This window comes from Falco punctatus (genome assembly GCF_963210335.1).
Source record: "Falco punctatus genome assembly, chromosome: 5".
Taxonomy (NCBI): Eukaryota; Metazoa; Chordata; class Aves; order Falconiformes; family Falconidae; genus Falco; species Falco punctatus.
The window spans coordinates 70,512,344-70,530,229 of NC_137584.1; the positions used below are offsets into that span (position 1 = coordinate 70,512,344).

The following is a 17,886-nucleotide window of genomic DNA, read 5'->3' on the forward strand; positions in this document are numbered from 1 at the left end:
TGGAGGGTACTATGATTGTTTGGCAATTGACCAACCGTACCTCGGTTTTATCTGTTTGATAGTCTGTTACTTAGGGATTTATGCAAAAAGAGAAGCCATGCAAGAGCATGCGTGGCACCATAATAGAGACTTACCACACATGTATCTGCATGAAACAGTAAAGTTTGGAAATCATCTTTTCTCGGACTCATAAAAGTAGTTTAATCTGTTTTGCCAGTCCTGGGATCAAGATACCAATATGTACAACTTGAAATTATGCCTTAGGGAGAAAGTATTTCATAGGGAACTGGGAACTATTAGCTCAAGTTTAGGTATGATGAGGGTCTTAAGTATCTGCTGTGGTGAAGGTTATAGATATTTTATCACATAATTATTAGTTGGATGCATACATTACATTTGAGGTTCAGCAAGGAGAAGTGCCTGGTCCTGCACTTGGGTCACAACAACCCTCCACAGCGCTACAGGCTTGGGGAAGGGTGGCTGGAAAGCTGCCTGGGGGAAAGGACCTGGGGGTACTGGTCAACAGCCAGCTGAACATGACCCAGCAGTGTGCCCAGGTGGCCAAGGAGGCCAACAGCATCCTGGCTTGTATCAGAAACAGTGTGGCCAGCAGGACTAGGGAATTGATTGTCCCCCTGTACTGGGCACTGGTGAGGCTGCGCCTTGAATCCTGGGTTCAGTTTTGGGCCCTTCACTTCAAAAGGGCCATAGAGGTGCTGGAGCGCATCCAGAGAAGGGCAATGAAGCTGGTGAAGGGTCTGGAGCACAAGTCCTATGAGCAGCAGCTGAGGGAACTGGGGTTGTTTAGCCTGGAGAAAAGGAGGCTGACGGTGGACCTTATTTACTCTCTATGACTGTCTGGGAGGAGGTTGTAGGCAGGTGGAAGTATGTCTCTTCTCCCAGATAACTAGCGATAGGACAAGAGGAAATGGCCTGAAGTTGCACCGGGGAGGTTTAGATTGGATATTAGGAAAAATTTCTTCCCTGAAAGGATGGTCAAGCATTGAGACAGGCTGCCCAGGCAAGTGGTGTTTTAAACACCTTCCCTGGAGGTGTTTAAAAAACACATAGGATGCAGCACTTAGGGACATGGTGTAGTGACGGACTTGGCAGTCCTGGGTTAATAGTTGGACTTGATGATCTTAAAGGTCTTTTCAAAGCTAAATGATTCTATGGTTCTAAATGACTTGCATGATTATATAAAGAATTGATTCTGTATAGCTGCTTAATTGTTTTAATGTGAAAAATGTATACAAATGATGCACATTAGCTTGAAGTTATTAGTTGATATTTCCATATAGTTTTCCATGCAAAATCCTACTAATGGCTAACACATGTAGATGCAGCAAATTGTGTCTGCCTCTTATATAAAGCAGGTAAAACTTAAAATAGCTTTGTTAAGTTCTACGTTGCATTTACTCTACTGTGTATTAAAATATTGGGTTTATTAATAAACTTAAATCTGATTTTTTCTTTATGAATGCTTAATATTTCTTTTTTCTGCTCTACTAGATGCTTGTGACTACTCCAGAGAAATGGGATGTAGTGACAAGAAAAAGCGTCGGTGATGTAGCCCTCTCTCAGCTGGTAAAACTCTTGGTTCTTGATGAAGTTCATCTGTTGCATGAAGACAGAGGACCAGTACTTGAAAGTATAGTAGCACGTACTTTACGACAGGTAAGAGGGGAAAAAAAATGTTCAAAAGAATTTTATATTGGTCAAGAATAGATAGATGTCAGTGTAAAAGGAGCAATGCTTAGGCAGCTTGCAATTTATTTCATAGCTATTCTGTACTAAGAATGAAGAAAAATTTTTGTCTTCTACCTTCTCTTCTGTATTAAATCAGCTACAAATTCCATGATCTATTACAGAGCTATTTCTTTACTTACGATTTATTTACTTGATTTACCTACTGTACAAGTAAAAGCAAAATTAAATGTATTTAAACAAATAATAATCAGGTTAATTTTTTAACATAAACAAAATTGAAAATATTTTCTTACCAGAAATGCTGATTTTTAATAAGCAGTTTTCCTAGATTTTTTTCTTTTTAAGTAAGAGTAGTGTCTTAAATCTAGATAAAACTCTCAATACTGCTAGAAAAATACTATGTAATTTGTACTTTAGCGTAATTGGTCCTTTGTGGTTTTTTCCTCATGCTTTAGTGGTAGTTCCTAAATATCAAGATTTGAAATGGCAAAAGGAGAAAAGGATAAATTTGTGGGGTTTTTTTCTTAAATCTTGTACTAAAGAAGGATTCACAGTTAGGTGATAAAAAAGATTGGTCTCAATGGTGAGATGTGCGTTTACCAGAAAATTAAAATGTAGAATTTAGGGATGAATAAAAAGGATTAAATTAGGATAAATAATGGTAAGGAGAGGATAGAGTGCAATTTTTTTTTTTGGTCATGCAGAGCAAAAGTATGTCAATACAAATAATCTGTAACAAGTTAAAAATAAACACAATTGCTATTGTTATGGCTCTATTTGTAGCATGTTAAATGTTTAAAGCCTTTTAGCTTTCAAGATGCTTTTTGCTTGGTAAGACTACAATAACCTTGTTAAGGTGCTCTGAATCGTCTGAATCCAGCTCCTCTAAGAACAGAACAAAATGCATGTCTGCTGTAATCCAGTACAGAAAATGTAAAGTTCCTGTGTAAAGTACAACATAAGTAATAATTGCTTAGAAGCTAAACTTGGAAAGATATTTTTATTTTTATTTTTATTTTTATTTTTTATGGAGAGTAGGGCTTTGTGAAGTTTAGACTACCTGGTTCAAAGGCACTGTTGTGGTTTAACCCCAGCTGGCAACCAAGCACCACACAGCCACTTGCTCACTTCCCTACACTGCCCAGAGGGCTGGGGAAGAGAATCGGAAAGGAATGTAAAACTCGAGGGTTGGTATAAGAACAATTTAGTAATTCAAACAGAATAAAAATGAAATAATAATAAAAACAACAATAATAATAATAAATAACATCAACAGTTATAATGGAAAGGTAGGGGAAAGGATAAAATCCAGAGGGAAAGCGAGAAAGGAAAACAAGTGATGCACAGTACAACTGCTCACCACCCACTGACCGATGCCCAGCCAGTCCCCAAGCAACGATCCCCAGGCCCCAGCTAACCTCCTCCCTCCCAAGTTTATATACAAAGCATGATGTCCCATAGTATGGAATACATCTTGGCTGGTTCAGGTCAGCTGTCCTGGCTGTGTCCCCTCCGAATTCCCCATGCCCCTCCAGCCCTCTCACTGGCAGGGCCTGAGAAACCGAAAAATCCTTGGCTTAGCGTAAAGACTACCCAGCAAGAGCTAAACCCATCAGTGTGCTGTCAACATTGTTCTCACATCAGAGCAAAACACAGCACTGTACTACCTACTAAGAAGAAAGTTAACTCCACCCCAGCCGAAACCAGGACAGGCTCTGAAGCTTAACCTGCTTGATACAGTGTTTTTTTTCTTAAATGGTTTTGATAACCTTGTTTTCCTTAGGTGTCCTTAAAGTAAAGCATCTCAGCTTTTAGCAGTGGCCGTCATGGTCATTGTCTTCATGTCAGATTGCAAGACTCATTCATTTTCTAATGCAAAGTTTTGTGAGACTTCTAAGGTAGGCATCAGCTGTCCAAAATAGATGTCTAGAGCCATTGTGTCTGTCCTGCATTATTCAGCTTGGCATCCTTGTTTCATTTGGACACAAATCTTCCATAGATCCTTTCCTTTTTGTGTCTGTCAAGCCTGTGCAGGTAACTTCAGGAATATAAAATCTGAGGCAATTATGTCTTGGGTACTGTCTCCTACATTTAGTGCATTTACTGTAATAAATCAGTATCTTACTTCAACACTTATTTAAAAAATAGCTTTCTAGAGTGCTTTAATCTTATAGAATTTCAAGGTTTGTTTTACCTACCAAGTTGGAGTTTAATTCATCCAGAATTGAAGCTACTAATTTGTAACCCTTCTGAAGTGAAACAGCTGAGAAGAAAAACAAAACACAAATCTTGAAATTAACTATCTCACCACCTTTCTGAAGACCCATATTTATTCTAAGTTGTTAAGAAAGAGACCACTATAAATCTTTACAAGCAGGTTGTTGAAGAAAGGGAAAAACTGCATTTTAAAAGTACACTAAAAACCCCACAGTTAAACAGAAGACAAAAGTACTTGTAGAAATATTTAGAATTATGCAGTAGAAAACAATTCCAGACAAAAATATTTTGAATTGCAAGCCTCCCAGAGAGCTTGCGGACAAAGAAACAGGAGATGTTTTGTACAGCTGTTTTATCTTTATAATATGGAAACAATAATAAGAGGGTTAGTTTTAAAATTTAAAAAAGAAATTTTATACTGCAGCATCTGAGCCCACCTGGATAGCTCTCTGAAGTATGCAGTATACATCCATAACTAATTATGAAATTATTGAAACTTGTATGTTATCTCTTTTAGTCACCCAATAGATTTCTGATTTCAGAAGTATTTCACTGGAGTTTACTGAAAATAGTATTACAGATGTTTTAAGCATAAAAAATCACATCTAATAATGTTTTAATGATATTTTGCAAAGGAAAAAATATTTGGTTAAAGTTCTTTGGTTCTGTGCTCTGCTTATAGTTCTGTTTTATGCATTTTGATAAAAATTCATAAATGTCTCTGGAGCAGGAACTAAACCCAGGATATTCATCCTATCCCTGGACAATGTGCTGGTTTCGATGATTCTGCATGAAAAATCCAGCTCCTCTCCAGCCCTTCTGAAAGTAGTTCTAGAACATATTTTTCATTGATATTTATAAAAACATCATATTCATGCAGTATTCATGCACACAAGACTAATTGTTCCATTTTTAAAAAACAAAAAAAACCTCCATTGACAACATCAGTCTAAAATATCCTTATGCCAATTACACCACTGCAGTAATTGCTGAAATGACCTATTTGTATACCAGTTTAAGATGTCAGAAATTGTTTTTCCTCTTTCAGAGTGGAGGGATTCAGAAAGTGATTAGACAACTAATTCAAACAAAAATCCATTGCAGATTAATAGTCACTAGATTAGACTAGGGGCTGTAGTAGCCAAGAGTTATGCTGGCAACTATCATTGACATTTTCCCAGTTTCTGTACTGTCCCTTTTGCCCGCTGTGGGAGACAGTGTATTGAAGTAGTTGGATTTTTGGTCTGACCTGGAACAGTCATTTCTTATATCACTTCTAGGACAGAACTGTGATAAATGCCTTTGAATACTACTTCAGCCTTTTCAATAAATCACTAATAGCTACTCTAATAATTCTGTGTACCTATAATATACCTATTATACCAGTGTACCTATATAATAATACTGTGTACCATCTGGATCATACTTCTCTAGCTTGTATGAGACTATTATGAGACAATGTCACAACTTCTGTGCAGGTCAGGATGTGTAGTGTAATGCCTTTTACATATTGCAGGGCTTGTTACCCTGTTTTATCAAAAAAGTCTATCTCCTGTTTTGTTGGAGTGTGTGAGGGTTTTTCTTAGATGGTGGATAACAGAAAAACAAATGTTTGGGGGGTTGAATTTTTTTTGGTCTTAAGAATTTAGTGTTCAACTAGCTGCTTGGGCCTACAACTGTGGCAGAAAAGAATGGCTTGAGATCCATTTTCATATGCTGTACAAATACATCCTGAAAACAAGAATATCCTGATGCATTACCAGGTCTGTCCTAATTTGTACCTCAAAATACTTGAACTGTTGTTGTACTTTCCCCCCTCCCCCCCAGATGAACACTGAGTCACACCACTTACTGTAAGACTTTAACATGTTCATTTTAACTTATGGCATTTTTTAGAATCAGGGCATTTTTTAAACCTGGAAGGAGCATATATATTGAAATTGCTGACAGTTGTACTAATAGCAGAAAGAACAGCATATTCATGCATGGTTGCACTTTTTAAATTCTAGAGAATGTTTCTGCAAGTGACTAAATTGATTTTGCTAAACATTTTGGTGGAAAAATTGCTTTGAGCTCTCTTACATACTGTAGGTATAACATCAAACAACTTCTTTGAATCCAATTTATATAGCTTTGATGTTTAAAGTTTGTCTAGAGCATAATGCAGATGTAGAACTGAAATGCTTAAACTTTTTAATCAAACTTTCCACACTTCTGTAATAGCTACTAAGCTTATTAGCTTGAAAGAAAAAAATTGTCTACTTTTAAAGGACACTGAATTATTTTGTCATAATTATTCAGAGATTTTTATGACTTCTGTGCTGCTTACAGGTATTTTTTCACAAAAAGCATATTGTATTACACTGAAGTGATACGTGAGTTTTGATACCTTCTCTCAACTATGTGAATGATAAAGAAAGAGCATAGTAAAAGATTTCTCAGATTTTGAGGAACTGAAGTTCCCATCTTAGACACACAAATATCTCATCAGTCTTATTCTTCAAATTTAAATTTCAATTCCTTCATGTTTTTGTATTAGATAAACAGAGTTGCTAGATAAATAATGGGCAGGACAATACAGCAGGATAAGCAATCAGAGAGATTTGTGGAGTGCACTGATGAGAAAGAACTTCCTCCTCCAGGCAGTAGAGGAGCCAAGGAGAGGTGCTTTGCTCTACCTCATAGTCACCAGCAAGGGAGGGAGGGGCTCATTGGGGCTGTGAATGTCTAAGGCAGCCTTGGCTGCAGTGACCATGAGATGGTGGAGGAGTTCTCCTTCCCCTGGAAATTGTCACGTTTCCTTTCTGAGCTTTCTTCACTCAAAAAAGAAAAATCAAGGCTGATAGATAATGACCTAAAACCAGCTGATCAGATCTATATATCTTGTATCTAATGATAGCCCACTGTAGTTCCTATATATGTCTGTTGAGATTAGAATGGCATTGGGCGTTTCATTTCTCATCTTGAGTGACTGCTTTTAGTCTTTTGTCTCTTTGATATTCCTTATATAGGCTAATCAAGTTTCTCAGCATCTTCTGTTACAGGATAAACCAAACAAGCTTACTGAAACCTTCTACAATAATTTTTTTGTCTCTAATTATAGTGTTGTAGGACTTTTTTCACTGATGTTTGTGATTGTATTTTTAAAACATCAGCAAAACTGGGTATAAAACTTTTGTGTTAGTTTGGTTGCAGCACAGGCAGAGGTAGAGTGTTTTTCTCCTATTACTCAGTTCTGTCCTTTTTATATCCCTAAGAATTGCATGTACTTAACTTGCTCAGACATCATATTCAGACCTTGCATTCAGATGCTTGTTCGTGAAGTCCTCAGACAAACCTCTTTATAGTTGCTGCAGGATTCACTTGTTGCTATAAGAATGTTTCCTGAGAATAGTCTTGTCTTGCAGCTGTGGCCTGTTTTAGAATAAGCTAAATTAAAAGACATTTAGTTTGAATGGGACCATCAACCTAGATTTACGTGTGTGTCAGCCACACACATCAGTTGTATTAATTCTGCCAATCACCCGCTCTTGTCACCAGATATTTTTTTATTTACTGCATATCATGGATAAAATTATTGAATAGAGTTAGGCTTAGAAAGCAGTTAGGGGCGTCCCCTTTTAATTACTGTTTTTCAATTATATATTCTTTTTAGAATCTGTCAGTTTGTCAGCTTGTGATAAATTTAACACATGTTTTCTTGTTATTCTGTGATGCTATTTTTAAACAGTGTGTTGTGCAGCCTTAAGTCGAATACATGAGTCTAGACCTAGCTTGTTATCTTTTCTGGCAACCTTGTAGCTGTGTAAAAATTACTTTTTTAAAACAAAATACTTCTTTAAAGCAAAACCTAACCTCCATTTGTTTGGAAAATGTTACATGTCAGATATTTAAATTAATCTTCAGCTTTTCTATTACTTTCAATGGAAGTGATGTCAGGAAGTCATTCTGCCTGTCATTTTTTATTATTGATTTGTGAACGTTTTTCCATTTTTGTGATATATCCATGGAGTTTAAAAGGTTATAGTGATTGTCACATGTTTTATGTTCTTTCATAATACGGTAAAGCTGTTAAACTGTGTATTTTTTCTTTCTTAGTTTGGGAACAAAACAGTAAGCATAGCATGAAAAGGCATTCTGTCATTCAAGAAAAACAGGCATGGCATTGTGCAGGTCTTAGAAATCTCTTAATAGGTACATTCAAAATGTCATTTCTTAAGGCAAAGTATTGCATACGTAGTATTTAGCTGAGGGAAAATCATGTGGCTTCTAATAGTGCTTTCTGCATGGTTACATTTTTTCAGTACCTCTAGATTTTTAAATATGTTCTAAATGGAGGACTGAGATCACAGTATTTTCAGGGTTCACTGGAAGCATAGTAGAACTCATTTATAAAATTACTTAACTAGATGGTTGCCTAGTAACAAATGCATTCTGTGCACAGTGTTTGGGTTGTAGATAACGTCCGATGTAGAATCTTCAAAACAGTATTAGTAATTCCATTTTCACTATGTACTTTTGATTTTGCAGTTTTACTCAGTTTTCCATTTTTGTTCCTAAAGATAAGAAATTACCACCTATGTGGTGGATTTATTGACAACTTCTTGATTCTTCATTAGACAGTTAACAAGATATCAATAAATAAGTAAACACTGGTGAAACATTCTAACAAACTTAGTCATTTTGAAACATGTTTAATTCTTTTTTTTTAACGTTCTAAGGATTCCTACTTTTTTTTTTCCTTTCTTCTCCTTTTTTTTGAACAATGGGAAAAGCACGTATCTTGTGAGAAACTGAAACTTATAGCCATTCTGTGGGTAGGCTGGTATCTAACTAAAACTAATGTGAATCCTCTCATATGCAGTACTTCCGTGTTCAACAGCGGTATGAATGAACTCGGGAACCTAAGTTACAAATTCATCTTCTTGCACGTCTAGACTGAAAAATAAGAAATGCTTGTGTGTAATTTTCTGTGTATCTTGTCTTTAGTGTACATCTGAAGGGCATACAGGCTGACTGTAGAGGGTGTACTGAAGTAATCCTGGGTCATCTGAATATCAGATTAATTTCTAACAGTGGACAATTCTTCAAAGATCAGGATATGTAAACTTGTCTGCTCTACTTAATTCTGTGCTCAAGTTGAACAATCAGGGATATGCATTCCAGCTTGGTTGTAATTCATTCTGTGAATGTGATATTTTAATATATGAAGATGGAACAACTGCGAAGATCACAAAAGTTCAGGAAGAATTTTAGAAGTCAGACAAAAGAGTATCTCTGTGCATACTCTGTTTGCTCTCAAGTGACGGCTGTAACGTAATGAGATGATACGCAAATCTTAAAACCTATTAGGAAGAAAATGATCCTGCTGTGATCAGTTTACAATCCAGAGAGGCACTTCCAATTCCTGATCCTTTATCATTTACAGTGTAATTGCAGATGATGCTTGAGTGTGGAAATCAGTACTGGATAGCTGTATACGTAGAATTTCATGGTGTGATAATTGTGTTCTGCAAACGTGTATGGTGAATGTGCTGTCAATTCTCCACTTGCCGTCATTAATGCTTCTGAATTAGATATTCTAATTAGATATGTCAATTAAACATAGTTATGGCAATTTTATTTCTTAACTTCCAGTGTAACACCAGCATCAATAAAATATAGCAAAGCTTTCAGAGAACATGATGTGCAAATACTGTGACGGTTCAATTTTCCAAAGGTCTTATAAGTTCTAAAATGATACTTATATTTTTACTGAGATAAGGACACATATGAAGATCAAAATGTTTGAGATTGTATGCCAGTAGTGAAGGAAATGCACTTGGCTGCTTACCACCAGCCAGTGATAGGGAATGTAAACATAAAATTTGTCATCCAAAATGCCTTTTCAGTAATTTTTACTGCAATTTCAGGAAAAGATTATATGTTCATAGTGTCTTATATATGAAGGCATGATCTTTAATTGGGACTTCTAGGACCAAATAAGTTATCCAGCACACAAAAAGTATTAATGTTTGAATGTACTCTATTTACAAAGGGTACACACAAATCTGCGCTTTCAAGATTTACTTTTCCTTAGAAGCATCTGAGAGCAAGACATACTAATCTTGCTCTTCAAGGGAAAGTCAGAAAAGTAGTTGAAAAATATATGCAGAGAACTCTGTTATAAAAATGTGTTAGAATACTAAAAGCTATTATGAAAAATTACGCTCTCTATAGTGCTTGGATAGATTAATAATAAATAAATGAAACTGAACTATAATCACAAAGAAAATATGAAAATAAATAGTGTGTTCTGATTGCATATTCAGGTAATTTTGTTTTTCTGACTTTGAAGTTTAGTGCAGTTTTAGTCACTGCTCTTTGGGTATTGCTGTGTATAATTAAAAGAATAAACAAAACTCATTCTGTATATGTATGTGATGTGCAGACACACAGGGGTTTAGTTTACAGTTTAAATTTGATAGGAGCATAAAATATTTGGGAGAATTGTTACATTTTGTCTGATGTGGTAAATTTACCTGGTTTTGTTTCTTGATTATTTTCACACACATACATATATATATATTATTGATATTTTGTGTTGCTAAGTCAATATAAAAGTAGGTGCAAAAACCCAAATATTTTTTGTTTTAATTACTTTGAAAGAAGTTAAAGAAATTGATGGAATGACTTAGTCTTAATCGTCTTTATTTAATTATAAATAACAAAATGTTACTATAGAGCAAATGACATTATTGCCTGATTTCTTATAGCACTCTGACTTGATTTTTGTGGCTTAGTAATAATAGACAACTAATTGTCCAAGTAATTTGTAAATTTTATATTTACAAGTTGAAAAGTTATGTAGGTGCTATATACATATGCAGAAATATATGTAAAGTATAATATAAAATATGCGAAAATATATTTTGTTTTAAAATATGCTGTGCACATTAGTAATTTTAATTACTTGCTTGTGTTAACTCTCCGCTGCAGTTTTTATGCAGAGTTGTAATTCAGGGGTTTCAATCAGCTCCGTAACTGTAGGGCTAACTCCCAGGTCAATGAAGTGGCTTCTTTTTACAGAGGTTTTGAAAGTGGCAGGTCTCGGTAAATTGTAACTGTTCTTTAGGCATCGTTTGTATTTTGAAAGAAAACTCTGAACAAACAGCTTACAGTTAATTGCTATAAAAACATATACTTCCATGGTTACTAAGCACAGTTCTTGGTAATTGTTTAAATACTTGAAATGCTTTCCTACCTTCAGGTGGAACTGAGCACATTTTCAAACTAGTGCTTTCAGGCTCTTAGAAGATTTGAAAAAAAATGTTACTGAATTTAGCAAAATCAATAATATCCTCCAGATTGGAGCTGTTACCCTTTCAGATATTGTGCTTATTGTGAACAAAGTACAGGAGAAATATATCAGCAAGTGGTTACTGTTCTTAGAGATTCAAGGCTTTTTTTAAAAAAAAGTGTATAAACATTAAGGAAATTAACCTTCTGTTTTGGCTGCTGGTACCCAGGCGCTGGCAGCGGTGGCTGTGGGTGGTGCCTCAGGGAAAAAAAGGGTAAAAATACTGTGCAGGTGTTGAGGGAGAGATAGGAGTGAGGAAAGAAGTGTGAGAAACAACCTCACAGACATCAGGGTCAGTGCAGGAGGAGGCAGTGCACCAGGGGACTGAGCCAAAACCAAAACAAAAAAACCCAAAGAAATGAAAAGGAAAACCACCCACTCACCCTCCTTGGGGGTGGGGAAACACCAAAAAAACCAAACCAACCAAAAAAAAACCTCAGACACCTCAAAACAATGTAATTGAGGTTGACTGTATCCCTTGCATCATCACATAATCCAGCTATAAAAAGATGTGTAAGGAATGATAATGCTTCTTTGTACTCTTAAAGGTAAATGCTGCTTTCGTTCCCTTTAGCTGGAAGACTTGACAATGAAATCCCTCGTTTATCCCAGTTAACTCTCAAATTCTGCATTTACATATAAGAATTTGTCATACATGGGCTTCCCTTTGCAAAGCTGCTCTTTCTGTAAGCGTAAAAGGGTCAGTAGGTTTTCTGTGTCATTTGGTAGGTTACATCCTTAGTTTAAGCATCCAAATTTTTGCTATGGGACATGTCCATTACGAGGCAAAGTATTGGTTTGCTTTGCTTGATGTCTGTACGGTTGTGGTGGGTGGCTTCTTTTGGAATTCGGTTTATTATTTTGGTGTGCTTGCTATTCACCAGCTCTGTGTTAATGGTGTGGTGTATTTTATCTTCCTTAAGAATGCTTCCCATACACTTTTTAATGCTCTTTTGAAAACTTCTGTCTGCTTTAATTACATGGTACTTCCTTTCACTTTAACTCAAACACCTGAATGATTTAAACATCTGTCTTCCAAGTGAAACCTCATATTGTTTTAAATAGGACTTAGCCAGGTTGATGTTACCAGCCTTACTTTTCATGAGACATTCATGAATTTAAGGCAAGTTGAGAACCTTGTATATGGCTTCAGTTATAGTGTCTAAAAAGACTTTTGATGAAAATTACTGTGAACTTTGCTTCTAAGTAATTATGCTAGTAAGAAAGTTGTGAGCCAGCCTATATGGCTTTCAATATTCCAAAAGGAAATAGGAAAATTCTTGCATACTTGCCTTATTCAAGTCTTTTGGCTGGTTTCATTCTTTTTGACAATTCCCTGGAAATACATATAATATGCAGGCTTTTATGGAACAGATTATTTTTTTTGCAAAACACCTTTTTTTGCCCTTCATCGAATGGGAAGGCATATAATGCAAACATTTGGGCAATTAAAAATAAAAAAAAAAAGAAAAAAATGTCTCTATTACAGAGAACCAGAGTAGATTGTCTAAGAGAGCTGTGGAAATAGTTCAGCAAAAGCCAAGACTGAGGAATGACATGAATTACATTCTTCTTCTTTTCAGAATTGTGGTGTGATTTGGACTAAGGAAGAAATGATACCAAACTAGCTGTCCTAGTTTTGCCTATAAATGGGCATAATATAATGGACTATCCATTCTTAACAAAGCTGGTTTTACTGCTATTTTTCCTCCATGTCACTTAATGACAAGTAACCGTTCAGAGAGCAAAGGTACAACAGAATAGGAAGATGGATAAGCAAGACTTGATGGAATTGCAGTGTGCTCTCATTTCTTCAATACGGGATAATCACTAACTCACATCTTTTGTTCACCTTTTGTATAAAGTGTTAACTGCTTCTTTCACATTACTGTTTTCTGAGGGATATTTTAAAACTCTGTGTTTGATTTCTTGGCTTGTAACGTTTGGATCACATACAGGTTTCTGTTTTTAAATAGGTTGAATCTACACAAAGTATGATTAGGATTTTGGGCCTTTCAGCTACATTACCCAATTATCTTGATGTTGCTGCATTTTTACATGTCAATCCCTACATTGGACTCTTCTACTTCGATGGCCGTTTCCGACCTGTACCACTGGGGCAAACCTTTATAGGAATTAAGACAACTAATAAGGTAAAGTGCCATGAATGCCAAGGAAAGGGTTGCTTTTGGTTTGATCATGCTTCACGTATCTGTGTGTAGGGGGTATGGGCTTATTACGCTACAGGTGTTTCATGAAGCATATTTTCTTCTGTATAAAGATATACATAATTGAAAGGTACCTTAAGAATCATATTTCCTAACTTTATAATACTTGTAAATAGACTTTGTTGCAGTTGCATGCAATGGTATCTAGCTTTGCACTGCCTCTGCTTTGCTACTAAGTTTTGCTTGATGGAGAAATAATCATCCTCAATTGCAGAGTCACTGTAGCAGCTGATTATTCTCTTTCTCATTTCAGTTTTCCATTTGCTAGAAGCAGTGGTACTTCTTGTTTAGCTGAAAAGATGTTATAAGAAAATATTAATATATGAAATCTGGAGATAAAGATATGTGTATATGTATTAATATGATGTGCATTAATACTAGTTGGATATAAGTTATTGATTAAAATAGTGTCATGCTCAACTATCGTATGTGCACATTTGACAGAAAACACTTTAAAGTAGTCCTTAAATAAGCTTCTTTACTCCTAGTGCTCTTGCTCATTTTGGGAAGCATTAAGGCTATGGCCAAGTATAATATTCTCATTAAAAATCATAAGTGCAATGCCACTTGCACATCTAAATTATAATTCTTCTTTAAATACAGGAATTAATACAAACACTTTTCCGTAAGATTTTCAATGCATCTCACTAGCTGGTAATTACAGTTTAAATAGCTTATTCTGCTATGATTTAATTTAATAGAAATCAAAACATTTTAAATCAAAACTAAATTTCATAGCTTAATTGATAATAGCTTTTTTCTCTTGTAAAAATGGACATTGCCTTTCTTACTAGGTTATTTAAGTAGTTTCATTCCATCTCCAGTGCAGGAAAAAAACTTATTTTGCATCTGTAGAGAGCCATTTCAAGTCTATACACGTAAGAATAGTTTACCATGTGGTGCTTACCATGATTTGCATATTTTAACCTTCATTAATTGTTTCAAGTGCCTTTACTGTTATCTGCTGTTCCTTTTCTTTAATCTTTTCCTGATACTTGATTTGAATATGTAGTTTGTTTCCACTGTATAGTAAGAAAAAAGGAAAGACTCCATTTCTTCCTACTCACTTTAGAATGCATTTGTGATTTAAAAATCAAAGAAATACACAAATAATCCTATACAATTTGAAATTATTTTAAAAAACAGTAAGTTTCCTGAAAAAACATGAGGATATGAGGAAATAATAGGAGGTAGTAGTTATTCTGAAATGTGAGTACCTGGCACACCATTTTGATAATACCACAGCCAGGAGTTTTTCTTGTTCCTTTTCAGAAGAATGTCGTTAGAGATTTCATAGACTAAAATACATTTTGCAATCAAGATAATACACTTCATAGCAAATGAAAGTAAAAGTATTAAGCCTCTTTGAAAAAGGATTCTATTCAGGATATTACTAATACTAAAGCTGCCGAATTATTGCCAATATCAACGTCCTTCTGGTCTCTATGACAAGAGGAAAGCAATGTAAAAACCCACAGAATCAAAAGCAGTTCTTGCAGAACATGAGCAAATGCTATCAATGCTATGTCTATATCCACAGTGGTGAGTTGCAAGGCGATAGAAGGCTGTTAGTTACTTTAGGTAGACACTTTGCCACAGCTTCCTGACATCCTTCATCTAAAAAAAATCCCCCAAAAATTGGAGCTGATTAGGGATTTGCATAATCACATGCAAACCGTGGGCAAGCTTTCAAAGGCAAGGACAGTGTGGTGTATTTAGAGCTTTCATGGCTAACCTCTATGCTTAATAAAAACTCTGTACATTGAAACTCTTAAAGCATATGGGACCAAGTCTAATGTTTGGTGGCTTCAGTTGGAGGTCTGTTAATGTTGGATATTTTTCTTTATGTGTGCTTATGTTTTGCTTTTTATGTATAGGTGCAAAGACTACATAAAGCTATGTTTGTTTGCATGTATGTATGTATATATGTCCATATGTGTACCTATGCACTGCCCATGTATGTTTCTCCTTAATGATTTTCACTTATTTGAAAAAAATAATTAGTTAAAATGCGCACCTCCCATTTTCAGAATAATTAGACTGGCTATTTGTCTCTTGCATGTATGTCCATATTGTCTCATCTTTTTATTATAATACTGGTATGATTCCAAATATGAATCTTCTTCTTCTCCCCCTAAAGCTATTTTAAAGCTGTGATTTTCAATTTTCAGCTACTCTAGATAACTCTAACTACTGAATTTCCATTTTTTTGAATTTTTACATGCTTTTTGTCAAAAAAAAATGTGGTCACAAAACATGAATGCGCAAATGAAGAATGAAGTGATTGTTCGGATTTTGAACTTCATTTAATGATTTTGATTTGTCAGAACCTTAATACTGAGGTTCGTTCAATTAGATGCATGCTATTTATTTTGTGATGCATTAAAGAAATAGAAAAAAAAGATCTTTAAGGTAGCTTGAAGAATACTTTTTATTTCAACTGAACTCTTTAGTTTGGAACCTTACTGAAACATTGTATTTATCCATAATGGGAAACTGTATATCATATTCCTGCTGTTCCACATGCATGACCCAACTATGAAAAAAATTTCTGTTCTTTATGGCAACAAAGCTGACAATCATTAATTTTGTGGAGATAGATAGATAGATAGATATATGCAATGTAAAAACTTATTGTTATATTACCAAATGGAAAGACTTAATGAGGTAAAATGGTGCATTAAATGGATAGTTCATCAGTACTGTAGAAGTAAGATTTCTTAATATGAAACAGATAAATCAAAGAACAGATCTGGGTTTCGTCTCTTTGATCGTTAAAAAAAACAATAAAAACTTTTAAAATTTGACAAAGCCACATAATAAATTTTCTGTCCACTGCCCTTAGTCATACTTTCTCCTTATTTTCATGTTCTGTTTGTGAATTTAAGAATATCAAAATTATATTGTTAGGAATGGGAGTCAGTATATTGTAAATTCAATTGCATAATCACATTTTTGTTTCATGGATCACTGTAAATTGCTTGATATCTATTGGAAAATACATAAATATAAAAGTGCTTTTAATATGAAGTATGATGTTTGTTTTTCAGGTGCAGCAGCTGAATCATATGGATGAAGTATGTTATGAAAATGTGCTGAAGCAAATCATGTCTGGACACCAGGTATTTATTTTTTGCTTTTGTTTACATTCAGAACACACATAAAGAAAGCAGTTTTGATATCAAAACAATGTATTAAGAAATTTTTTTTTTAATTGTTTTGAGATACATCACTTCAGAGGTCACTTCTAATCTTGAAAACACTTTATGGAAACAGCATGCAAGAAAATCTAAACAGGCTAAATAATGTTAGCTTCTAGCTAAGGTGAAAATTCCTGGTACTTTATTTATCCCTTGAAGTAATTAATGTATATTTATGTCACTTTTTTTAAAAATGACAAGGCAAAGTAGGTCAGTGCTTTAGAGACTTTATGCTAAGGTACATTTCATGATTAAAAAAAGAAAAAATACAGCACTTAGTTATTATTCTTAGCCTTTCCCAGATCTTTCATATTCTAGTGTCTCATGTTATAGGTGAGTGATGAGAATTACAGAGTGTTCAAGACATGGTGCACAAGGGCTCAGCATCTGTCATTTAAAATATCCTGGGGTTTGTGGTTTTTTCTGTTTAAAGGAAGTAATCCTTCATTGTGCTTTACAGTAGAGGTTTCTGCAGTGAATTTTCAAGTCTGATATTCCCCTCCACCTAAGATCATGGGTTTAACTCATGTGCCTGAATAGTTTCTCATTCTGTTGTTGTTATGTTCCTGAAGCACCCACACACAATGTCTCATTTTTGTTACAAATTTGCACATGCAGCAGTAGTTGTAGCAGATATGGCACCTGTTGGGAGCAGGAACAAATGCTAGTGCATTATAATCCTCGAAGAGGCATTTCACTAAATAACCTATATAAAAAAGAAGGAAACTCACCCACACAGTCACACTGAGAATTGCACGTTTTCCCTTTTTCACATAAATACAGGTTGTGATGTTTCTGAAAGATGAACAGTTGGTTTATGACTTGCAGGGGAGGGGAAGATACTTCACTAACAGCTTTTTAGTCTTCCTGCTTCCCCTGCTTTAACACCATTCTTACACTTACCTTCTCTTGTATCAGCTACTTGTTGTTACATTCAGAAAACTTTCTTGAAGATAACATGTGGAAATGCTGACATTTTCCTGAGTGAAGACTGTTAACAAAATTTATTGGCAGTACCAAGGGAACTGTAGTTTATTTTCTCCTCATTGTCAATTATGCGCATACCCTACCAAATTCGTAACATTGAGCTATGTTTAGTTTCTTATCTTTCATTTCTTGTTACAGTTTCATATTTTCACTTGCAGTGGATAAACCTACAAGTAGCAGTTTCTTTAAATTGGTATGTCTAAAT

The 17,886-nt window shown here is 35.0% G+C and overlaps 1 protein-coding gene across 2 annotated transcripts in view; it reads left to right on the top strand.

Annotated features, from left to right (window-relative positions):
- Window positions 1-17,886, top strand: part of ASCC3 (activating signal cointegrator 1 complex subunit 3) — a 284,673-nt gene that overhangs the window by 112,316 nt on the left and 154,471 nt on the right. For both annotated transcript variants that reach the window (XM_080390028.1, XM_080390029.1), the window contains exons 11-13: window positions 1,513-1,677; window positions 13,243-13,419; window positions 16,545-16,616. In XM_080390028.1, the coding sequence (XP_080246154.1) occupies window positions 1,513-1,677; window positions 13,243-13,419; window positions 16,545-16,616 (414 nt within the window). The remainder of the gene's footprint in view (window positions 1-1,512; window positions 1,678-13,242; window positions 13,420-16,544; window positions 16,617-17,886) is intronic.